The 12,078-nt window shown below is 41.8% G+C and overlaps 1 protein-coding gene across 1 annotated transcript; it reads left to right on the top strand.

The window, feature by feature from the left end:
• The first annotated feature begins 4,024 nt into the window (after window positions 1-4,024).
• Window positions 4,025-6,899, top strand: LOC119872360 (40S ribosomal protein S2-like). Its single transcript, XM_038538912.1, has 2 exons — window positions 4,025-4,504; window positions 6,204-6,899. The coding sequence occupies exons 1-2, from the start codon at window positions 4,425-4,427 to the stop codon at window positions 6,364-6,366; spliced, it is 243 nt and encodes an 80-aa protein (XP_038394840.1). The 5' UTR covers window positions 4,025-4,424; the 3' UTR covers window positions 6,367-6,899.
• The last annotated feature ends 5,179 nt before the right edge of the window (window positions 6,900-12,078 follow it).

The following is a 12,078-nucleotide window of genomic DNA, read 5'->3' on the forward strand; positions in this document are numbered from 1 at the left end:
AAAAGGAAATGGAGTAGAGAATATTCCTGTGGGCCTCTTCTCTAAAAGCACCTGAATTACTATTTGGGGTCAATTGTGGCTATAAATTTCCCTGTTTGCCTCATTTCAGTAGATTTTGTTTCTAGAGATGATCTTTTAAAGCACAAAACAGTGGAAAATGCTTATTATAATGGTAAATTTGAAGAACAAAATACAAAACTGTATACGGAATCTGGTAACAGCAATGCCAATAATTTTTTAAGACAAAGCATAAAGATAAAATGGAAAGAAAAATCGTAAAACATGAACAGTGATTCTTTTTGTGGTGACTTTTTACATACTCACAGGCATGCATAGTACTTTTTTAAAGACTTATTTATTTATTTGCAGGGGGGGGGGGGGGGCTCAGAGGGAGAGGAAGAAAGAGAGAATCCTAAGCAGAATCTGCACTGAGCACAGAGCCCAACGCGGAGCTTGATCTCACAACCCTGAGATCACGACCTGAGCCAAAACCAAGAGTCCGACACTTACCAACTGAGCCACCTGGGCACCCCTTTACGCAATTTTATAACATAAAATATGTATTTGATACAACACAAGATGTAACACGTATCAACAATTACTTCTCCTTAGCCAAGTGTTGTTTTTCATTTTCTTTATAGATATAATTATTGTTGGGGATAGGGAAGGAGCTTCTATTGGCCGTTTAAGTCGGTGGTTCTCAAGCCTGGCTCTACTCTAGAATCACCCAGGGCACTTTTAATAAGTGCCAGTATTTAGGCTTCACTTTGGAGATTCTTATTGAATGATAAACCTAAGACAGTTACCACTTTTGATTTTCCAGACACTTACAAGAGGTGCTATTAGAATACATTCTCTACTGTTTCAGTAACTTGTGTTTATTGAGCAGATGTCAAGTCTAGAAAAAGAACTTCAGAGATTGAATAACCACACATTAAGCGATCGATCCATGTGTGGGAAATGGTGTAACAACTACACCCTGAGTTGGGGCTGGTACACACACTTGTAGTCTCACAGCTCGGAAAGCTGGCGTGGATCCATTATTCCCTATAACTACCCTGCAGCCCTTGGGAGGTAATTAACTAATGACAGTGAAGGGCTTTTCAACTGAAACATGTTGTATAAACGCTAAACACAGGAAACACAGAGGATTTCCACCGACTGCCCATACTTTTCAGCCAGACACAGTTGATGCATCCTCCAGCCAATTCTCCTTTGCAACTGAAATCTTCCTAATCCTTATTTCAAGGGAAACAAAAGTTTTTTTTTTTTAATATCTTTCCTACAAATCAAAGACCTAAGCTTACCCCTTTACTTTCTCAGAAGTGAGGTTTCTGCCTCAAAAAAAAAAAAAAAAAACACCACGTGGTAGCACGATTTGTGTGAATGGTTGGTTGGTTTGGATCACCGAAGGTGGATTGTACACAAAATGGGTCATAATAGGTGGTCTAATATGAGGCCTGGCACCATCCACACAGCATCTTTGGTTTGTTTGTTGTTTGTTTTTTAAGGTTTTATTTATTTATTCATGAGAGACACAGAGAGAGAGAGAGGCAGAGACACAGGCAGAGGGAGAAGCAGGCTCCATGCAGGGAGCCTGATGTGGGACTCGATCCTGGGTCTCCAGGATCTCGCCCTGGGCTGAAGGCGGTGCTAAACCGCTGAGCCACCCAGGTGTCCCTCATCTTTGGTTTTAAAGCAAACAATTTTTAAAAAATAAAATAAAGCAAACAATTTGTGTACATGGTAGTAAATGCAATAGTATAAAAGAGCTTCCAATGAAAAACAACAGCCTTTCCTCTTGCTCAGCTCTGGTCCCCTCTGCAAAAACTCTGGTTTCATGTGGGCTGAGATCATTGGCATTTCCTTCCACTGCACTCTTAGTATCTCTCTTCCTAGATTACCAACTTTTTTTTTTTTTTTAAGATTTTGTTTATTTATTCATGAAAGACACAGACAGAGAGAGGCAGAGACACAGGCAGAGGGAGAAGCAGGCTCCAGGCAGGGAGCCCGATGCAGGACTTGATCCTGAGACCGCGGATCACGCCCTGAGCCAGGGGCAGGCGCCCAACCGCTGAGCCACCCAGGTATCCCCTAGATTACCAACTTTAGTCAATATCGATTGATTCCACAGTTTGAAAATAAGCATGTATCTCATACTACCCTCCTCTTCCTAATGTTCAATAGCAATAATAGCTTTTTATTTTCTCTATTAGAACTATATGTTTATTTTTCAAATAAGGACTCAAATTTCTATTTTTTAAAATCGTTTTTATTAATATTTTATTTATTCATGAAAGACTAAATCGCTGAGCCACCCGGGGCTGCCCAAATTTCTATTTTTTAAATAGAGTATCCATGCATTTCCTTTTCTAGAAAAGGAAGATATTCCCCCTTCCCATTTTGGGGGGACCAATACCTTGCTCTCTTTTTTGTTCCACTTTTCCTCTGCCTTTCATTTTTGTCAGCACCACTTTACCACCAACAAACTGTTAATGTTTACATTCTGTACTGCAACCACAAAATATTCTTTTCTACTCTGTGTACAGGTTGACTTTAGAAGCTAAAAGCCTATATACTTTCTTCCAAAGTGTACAGTGTGAATGGGGGAGCGGGTAACTTTACAATGGAGAAGCCTGGCAAACACTACCTCAGCCAGGTTATCAAGGTCAACAAGAGTGGTAAGTTGATAAGTCATGTTGATAGTAGGCTTCCTTGGTTTGATGTGACAAAATGGCATTTTACCTTTGCAATGTTCCCTGCAAAACCCATAACCCCGATCTAATCATAAGAAAAACATTAAACAAATCCCAAATGAGGGACATTCTACAAAATACCTGTCCAATACTCCTCAAACCTATCAAGGTCATCGGAGACAAGGAGAATCTAAAAAAACTCTTACAGCCTAAGGAGACAGGATAACTAAATGCAATTGGAATGGAAGACATTAGGGAAAATCTAAAGAAATCTGATAACATATGATACAGTATTAACTAAAGTTAATGATAAGATATCAATATTCATTCATTAATTATAACAAATGGATAATACATAAGATGTTAATAATGGAGGAACTCTCTATCTTTACATTTTTCTGTAAATCTATAACTCTTTTAAAATATAAAGTTTATCGGGACGCCTGGGTGGCTCAGCAGTTGAGCATCTGCCTTTGGCTCAGGGGGTGATCCTGGGGGTCCGGGATCGAGTCCCACATCAGGCTCCCTGCATGGAGCCTGCTGCTCCCTCAGCCTGTGTCTCTGACTCTTTCTGTGAGTCTCTCATGAATAAATAAATAACATCTTTAAATAAATAAAATCTAAAGTTTATTAACATATAAAATAATGGAAACAAGCCAATATGCTACATATATTTTATGATCGATACGAACATTGTTCAATATTAATATGCTAGGATGACATTTCCCATGAACTCACTGTTATAATCCCTGGGTCTCTCAAATAAGGCTATTTCTAACATCAAGGTCAAATAGCTTGCCTCTTACACTCTGTTAATTGCTTATATTCATGCCTGACTGTAGTTCGCTTCATGTGTGGCCTCTGACTTTATTGTTCAGGATTTGCTTTTTCCCAAGTTTTCCAATTGCCACTTTATCTTGCATATTCTAGCCCATGGCACTTTCTGCCTCACCCAACCATAACGGTCCCCTTTCACTTTTTATCTTTCAGATATTTTTTTTAGATGTCTACTCTGTGGGCTTCTATCCCTTCTCCTCACACACTTTTTATTTTCATACTTGTTTATGTTTTTTCCAGTGGAGTCTTAGCAGGGAGGTAAGCACACATAGGCTCACTCTCCTGTCTTGAAAGAGAGGCTTTTTTTTTTTTGTTTAAGCTATTTAGAAAGAGACTTAACTGATTTTTTTTTTAAGATTTTATTTATCTATTCATGAGAGAGAGAGAGAGGCCGACTCCCCACAAAGCAGGGAGTCCCTTGCAGGACTCGATCCCAGGACCCTGGGATCATGACCCAAGCGGAAGGCAGATGCCCAACCGACTGAACCACCCGGGAGCCCCATTGAAAGAGAAGCTTACTTCGTCTTTTGTAGTTTCATCTGCAGTCCTGATGAAGAGTGAACTAGCTGAGATCGGGCTTGAAGAAAAGAAAGTAGCTTTTCCTCTGAGAAAACACCAAATGGATGACACTGGTGCTGTGGGAGGGCCCCGGAGGGCCCAGAGCCCCTGGGATGGGAGCAGCACCCTGGCTGGGGTCTCCCCCATGGTGGAGCCCTGGCAGAGGCAGGATGGAGAAGGAGGAGTGTATCCCCGTCAGTCACCCAGCTGGGCCGCCTGGTCAAGGAGGCGGGGATCAAGTCCCTGGAAGAGATCTGCCCCTTGCCCGCCATCAGGGAGCCTGAGATCACTGACCCTTCCCAGGGGGCATCCCTCCCGGATGAGGTTTCGAAGATGACGCAGCCCCTTACTGGCCAGCGATCGGGGTTCAAGGCGTCTGTTGCCGTTGGAGCTCACACTGGAGACGTCTGGGGGTAAGTGCTCCCAGGGCGTAGCCACCGCCCCCCGGGGGGCCACGAGCTCTCCATCATCCCCATGGAGCCAGGCGACCAAGGGCACAAGGTGGCCAAGCCCCGCTCTGTCCCAGACGAGGTGCCCCGGCCCTGTCCCCAGAGGGCCGGCCTGGCCCCGTGCCCAGCAGCTGCTGATGCCAGCCAGGCCTGACAACCGCACTCCTCGGCCAGGGGCTGCACTGCCGCCCTGGGCAACTTGGCCCAGGCCCGTTGCCACCATTCCCAAGACCCACAGCTCTCTCACCCCTGACCTCTGGAAAGACACGGTGATCACCAAGGAACTCACTGGCTGTCTTGTAGAAATCCACAGCAGAGTGTCCGTGCAGAGGCCCTGGGCGCCAGCTGTGCCATCACATAGTCTTATACAAGAAAAATAAAGTGGGGGCACCTGGGTGGCTCAGTCGGTTAAGCAGCTGCCTTCAGCTCTGGGCATGATCTCAGAGGCCTGGGATCAAGCCCCGCATGGGGCTCCCTGCTCAGTGGGGCGTCTGCTTTCTCCCTCTCCCCCTGTTTGTGCTCGCTCTCTCTCGCTCTCTCTCTCTCTCTCATAAATAAAATCTTAATGAAAAAGAAAGTGAATTAAATCCTGTTAAAAAGAAGGAAGGGAAAAAAAAAAAAAGAAGGAAAGGAAGGGAGGGAGAAAGGAAGGAAGAGAAGCATACAGAGTCATACTCTGGCCAATATGTAGTCCTTAAGGAGAGATAAATAGTGCATTGGCTCAATCACTGGCCTTCTTGCCACCAGATGTTCCCAGAAGCACATTGTTCTGACCAATCAATCCTCATACTTGTTTTTAAAGAAACACATGAGTGTAGAAAAGTGAGTTGTTTTTAAAGGAAGGTGCCCAGAGCTTCTAAAACAGACCCCTACGAAAAGCACATGCCTGTTTGCGTGGTCTTGGACAAAGGGAGTGCAACCTATAACAAAGAATTACAGCAGAGAGTCCCAGTTGTCAGGCCTAAAGGGCATTGGAAGATCATCTAGCTGTAACCCAAACCTTTGACTTTTCAGATGAGGACAAGGGGGTATTTCTCCAAGGTCACTTAACAAGTGGAAGCCATAAGGCTAGAAAATGGGGAAGGTTAACTAGAGGAGCTTTCTGACACACGCCTCATGCTGAGTCTACTTGCTGTTTTCCACTCGCTTCTCTACAATTTCCACCCCTCCAACCACATCCTTTCAGAAACTCTAAAAAGAGGTATGGAGAGAAGGGCAGGATGGAGTAGGAGGATAAGAGGACGGCTGGAGCCGGGAAGGGGTCTGTACCGGTTTTTTTCCAGGGATCTATTTGCCCTGGCTGGGATCAGTGGACAAAATTACTAACTCCGAAGACTCCCCCTTCTTCCTTCGCTTCTTCTCTTGCTCCAAACCTGCCTGGGAGAGAGAGAATACAAATGGCATAGTTTGGCTCTAGTTGTTCTGACAAAATATGTGCCCTGGCCCTACAGATTCATGATGCTCTTACAGGAGGAAGTAGAGGTTCCTATTTACATAGTATACTATTCTCCCCAAAGCTGTCTTATGATCTAAGCCTTTCCACTGATACAAATTGTTAAGGGAAGAAGGGTCATAATTTTGTGATGTTTCGCTCAGGAATTAATATAAGACCAAGGAATTTGTTCCCATGCCGTTTAATTTCCTTGTTGTTTTTTTGCTTCAGGAAACTGAAGGGGAGAAAGAAAAATGTTCACTATACTTGGCTTCATTTAATTTTTAAAGCTGAAAGTAATGAAGATGTCCTACTGCATGTCCTGTCATTGTCTTCTGCAGCTCTACTCAGACATTTTCCCAGGATGACCAGTGGAGTACCGCGGAGGGTGTAACTGCAGAGCCTAAGGAAGCTCTATTAAATCAACACTCATGGTGCTAAAACACACACACACACACACACACACACACACACACACACACTCATGGTGCTAATGTCCTCCACCATCCTCTGAAGCCCATGGTGAAAATGCACCACTCCTTCCTAGCAGTCAGCTCTGCGATGCACGGAGACCTTACCTCTGCGTGTCTCTGCTAACTCTCATTAATTTTTCTGAAAATGCAGGACAGCTGTGACTCAGCAAAATTTCTTGACAGACAACTTTTGTCTCCCTTAGCAACTTCCCTCTAGCCTTCCAGATTCTTGTCTTTTGAGCTATAAAGTTAGATGGTTCAATACCAGAATCTTGCCAGAAAGTTAGATGGTTCAATACCGAATCTTCTAATTTCTTACTTAAGAATATCAGCAAGTGTGAGCTTGAAAATGAAGTCTCTACATTGAAAAAATTCATTCTGAGGTTAAAATGAAATATTCGAAAATCTCAAAAAGGGTCCCCCTCAAAACCAATAAATGCTTAAATAAACATGATGAGACAGCCATATAAAAGCTATTTAAAAATAAAAATATATGGTTAGGATGAAATAGCTGGTTATTACAGCATGCTTGATGCTATTAATAGGGGTTAATTATTGGTATTAAAATATATTGGGGGATACGTTGGGAAATCAGAATACAGATTGGATAGTAAATAACCTTAGAGCACAACAATTTAGTTACATTGCTAAGTTAATTGTATGATGGACATTTAATACATCTCTATTAATGCACCAAAGAAAACTCACAGAATGAGTAAAGGGTGGGTGGTGGTTAAAGCATACAGGCACAGGGGTGCCTCAGTGGCATAGTCAGGTAAGCATCTTGTTGGTTTCAGCCTAGGTCCTGATCTCAGGGCTGTGAGATCAAGCCCCAAGTCTGGCTCCATGCTCAGCACTGAATCTGCTTAAGATTCTCTCTCCCTCTGCCCCTCCCACCCTTTCTAAAATAAATAAGTCTTAAAAAAAAAAAGAAGCATTTAGGCACATATATAGCTGGAGTTTGGATCCTAGCTCTCCATTCAGTTCAGTGAACTTGAAAAGTTTCTCGATCTATAAAGTAGAAATAACAATGATGACCAATTAATAGTGTCATTGTTACAAGAATTAAATGAAGGAATCCATTTAGCACACAGTGCCTGACAGTAGTAAGCACTCGATATATGCCTTCATTATTACTCTTGACAGATTTTTATAGATTATTTGTTTAGGGAAAAATTATTTTGGTATAAATGGTCAGCAGAGATCTGATGCTTTCCTTTCTCTCTACATTTCCCAATTAAATTACTTTAAAAGGGGTAAGGGGACTTACTTAAGATGACTTTCAGAGTCCTTGCATGAGGAAACATAATATAACAAATTCTGTTATCCAGGGCAATAAGAAAAAAAAAGGTGTTTTGATTAATCCAGTACTCTAATTAATGTAAGTTTATAGTTTCTAAGGAATTGAAATATTGTATGCACTTGGTACAAAAACTGCACTAACCACTATTTAGTCTTATTCTTTTTTGTGGGTTTTTTTGACATTTAAGAAAATAATTCATGGACTTTATTAAAATTTAAATATATTGCTCTTTGGAAAACACCACTAAGAAAAGAAAAAGTCAAGCCACAGATTGGGAGAAAATATTTGCAATGCACACATCTGACAAAGAAGTCGTATCTAGAATATAAAGAATTCTTACAATAATAATAAGACAATAATAATAAGACAACCTGATTTTTATTTATTTGTTTTTTTGGTTTTTTGTTTTTTTGTTTTTTTTTTGTTTTTTTTTTTTTGACAACCTGATTTTTAGAAGATGGGCCACATATTTCAACAAAGAATTCTTAACAATAATAATAAGGCAATAATAAGAAGACAACCTGATTTTTAGAAAATGGGCCACATATTTCAACAAATACCTCCTAAAATAAGATATACAAATGGCCAAAAGCTTATGAAAAGATGCTCCATACCATTTGTCACCAGGAAAATAGAAATTAATGTGATAATCATGTACTATTGTGCACCCCAAACAATGGCTCTAATTAGAAAGGCTAACAAGTTAAGTATTGAGAAAAACATAGAATAGCTGGTGTTTTGCCCCACTGCTGGGAGGAAGGTAAAGTGGTACCAACTGCTTTGGCAAACAGTTCGAAGTTTTCTTATAAAGTTCACACCCAACAGAAATAAAAATATGTCTACACAAAGACTTCTACACAAATGCTAACAGTACCTTTATTCATAATAGCCCCAAATTGGAAACAATCCACATTTTCATCAGTAGTTGAACAGATAAACAAATTGTGGTATACCCAGGCAGCGGGGTAGTACTTGACAGGACACAGAGACGAACTACTGACGCAGGCAACGCTGTGGATGAATTTCAAAAACATAATGTGAAGAGGAAGAAGCCAGACTCAAAAAAGCATATACTATTTAATTCTACTTACATGAAACTATAGAAAACATAAATTATAGTAACAGAAAGCAGGGACACCTGGGTGGCTCAGCAGTTGAGCGTCTGCCTTCGGCCCAGGGCCTGATCCTGGGGTCCCGGGATCGAGTCCCATGTCGGGCTCACTGCATGGAGCCTGCTTCTCCCTCTGCCTGTGTCTCTACCTCTCTGTCTCTCTGTTTCTCATGAATAAATAAATAAAATCTTTAAAAAATAAAAATAAATAAGAAATAATCAGAGGGGTAACTGGGTGGTGCAGTTAGTTAAGCACCTCTTTGTTTCCACTCAGGTCATGATCTCAGCATTGTGAAATTGGGCCCTCATCAGGCTCTATGTTTGGTGTGGAGTCTGCTTGAGATTCTCTCTCCCTCTCCCTCTATGCTTCCCATTCTTTCTCTCTTTCTCTCTCTCTCTCTCTCCAATAAATAAATAAACCTTAAAGAAAATAATAAGAGCACTGCTAAAATGTCATTGCAGAATTAGTTATAATAGCAAAGAATAGGAAGCAACCTAAGTATTCATAACAGATATATAGTAAAATCAATTATGATGAATCTGTACTACTTAACGCTGTGCAACCATTAAAAAGGTTGAAAGAGCACCTAGGTGGCCCAGTGAGTTAAGGGTCGGACTCTTGATTTCAGCTCAGGTCAGATCTCAGGGTTGTGAGATTGAGCCCCACATCAGGCTCCACACTGGACATGAAGACTGCTTGGTATTCCCCTCCCTCCCCACTGTAAAAAAAAAAAAAAAAAAAAAAAAAAAAAAAAAAAAAAAAAAAAAAATTGAAGTAGTTCTATATGTTTAACATACGTGTTTATGACATATAAAATAAAAAAGGTAGGTTACTCAATAGTATGCATTGTATGATCTCATTGGCATAAATATATCCTATATACATGTGTATGTTTATATGCATGAAAATTTCCAAGTGATTATACTAGTCTATTGAGTGTTTAACTGGGGGATTAACCATGAGGTGAAACATTTATAAGGGGGTTTCCACTTTCCCATTTTTCAATGTTGAATCTTTACAATAAGCCACTTTTAGATGCATAATCAGCAAAAACAATAGTGACATTTCCTTTGTGAAAAGTAAAAAGGCAGCTGGAGGTGGCCTTGAACCTTCCAGGCGTCATTATGAACACCAATCATTTAGTCCTCTCCAAGTGGGGAAATGCTGAATAATGGGGATTTCTAACTAGATACCAATAAGCATAGATTTACTGTATGTTGGGAAGGGAAACACTGTTCCATTCTTCTGCCAAGCAGCTGAAGAAAATGTGCCATTCATTCTATGGAAGGGAAACAATGATTATCAAACTTGGCAAGGTGGGAGGTTTCCATCTGAATTACTTGACCTATCTTTCCAAGAGAATCAGTCAATACCTTCTAGTCTGGGCAACAAACTGAGAGCATCTGCCTCTGCCATCCCGTTTGAAGATACTTTCGGTGGGTAAAACTAATAAAGATCAGGGCACTATACCACAGCTTTCTTTGCATATCCTTGGAATCTTCCTGAAGAAATGAGAATTTTGACAACCCTAACTGCTCAGACGAAACATCCAAGATTCCCCTTACATAACAGGCAACGTCAGGGCAATCCCAAGAAATACAGCTCAGTGCAGCATTGTTCTCGGAAGAGACTTTGAAAATACTCTCATCTACATGTGTCTTCTCAACTCTGCAATTAAATATTCACTTACTGCTTCCCATAGTTCCCCAAGTCTAGACACTATAATTATCATGACAATTTCTCCAATGTCCTAATTAACAGAGAACAGAAAGCCCTGGGAGAAGAAAACAAGGACCCCAGGACTTCGATTCAGCAGTCAGATCTGCCAATGCCAATGAGAGAATTAGCCAGATATAGAGGAGAATGATTCATCTCCTTCCTCACTTCCCTATCTCGCCTTGTTTGCCCTTCCTGAGTGCTTCTCAAAGGAACATATCAGAACTTTGCTTCTACTTTTCCTTCTCTCCTATTTAATCTTCCTGCCCTATGAGGTCCTATAGGCCTATCTCAGCCAGCAGAATTCAGTAGATAGTCTGCTGGACCCAGACATTCCAGCTTGCAGTGTGTTTTGGAGTGCTTTGTTTTCATGAATAAATTGAATTTTTCCTATATGCTTCAGTACATTTTTGTGTGACAACCTGAACAGGAGCAACCTGAGCCTACTCGAACAGAGCCTAGTTTCCAATCCAGGACAGGAGGTCTGCTAAAGAAGAATCTTGGCAGGCAGTCCTCTCTACCTTTCCTCCTGTGCCTGAAGGGATCCAGTGAGCTCAGCAAGTAAGTCACTGTACTTGGCAGGACCACACCCTCATTCAGCTACCTCAGTGGTGAATCAGGGAGTTCCAGGGGTGCCCAGATGCAGCTCTGCCCAAGGTCAGGGCCACTTTTCATACAAAGGGCTTGATACTTACTGGCATCTACAGGATGTTTGGTTATGAGCCAAAACTCCCCAGTTGTGTGGGCTCAACCTCCCAGCCCTTCTGGGGAACTCACACCCAATATCATATGACTTCTGCCTATGTCACCTCTCCCTTTTCAACTCTGATATTTTAATTTCCTGTTTGCTTTTCTCCTGGTATTTAAAGAAATTTGGAAAGGTTAGTGGTAGAGAGAGGACCATCAGGGGGTGCCTGGCTGGCTCAGTTGGTGGAGCGTGCAACTCTTAGTTCTCTGGGTTTTGGGTTAGAGCCCTATGTTGGGTGTAGAGATGACTTAAAAATAAAAAATAAAAAAAAATTTTTAAAAAGGAGGAGGACTGGGATGCCTGGGTGGCTCAGTGATTGGGTGCCTGCCTTCTCGGCTCAGGTCGCCCTCCCAGGATGGGGGATCGAGTCTCGCACCGGGCTCCCTCCATGGAGCCTGCTTCTCCCTCTGCCTGTGTCTCTGCCTCTCTCTCTCTCTCAGTCTGTGTCTCTCATGAGTAAATAAATAAAATCTTAAAAAAAAAAAAGGAGGAGGACCTTCAGTAAAGGAGAAGAGAGGCTCTGAAGAGACAGAAGAGGGTTCTCTATTCTCTGTCAATCATTTTACACACACACACACACACACAAATGTGTGTGCATGAGCTTCCAAACACCCATACACCAAGCACCCAGAGTCTTGTGAGACCCTGAGGATCATGACTCTGGCCAGCTACCCCTGGAAACCCCTTAACTCAGGTAGAAGGGCATTCCCGCCCCCTACTCCCCCTGCCCCCCACACTCCCCACTCCTTACATG

Source organism: Canis lupus, chromosome 6, assembly GCF_011100685.1.
Source record: "Canis lupus familiaris isolate Mischka breed German Shepherd chromosome 6, alternate assembly UU_Cfam_GSD_1.0, whole genome shotgun sequence".
Taxonomy (NCBI): domain Eukaryota; kingdom Metazoa; phylum Chordata; class Mammalia; order Carnivora; family Canidae; genus Canis; species Canis lupus.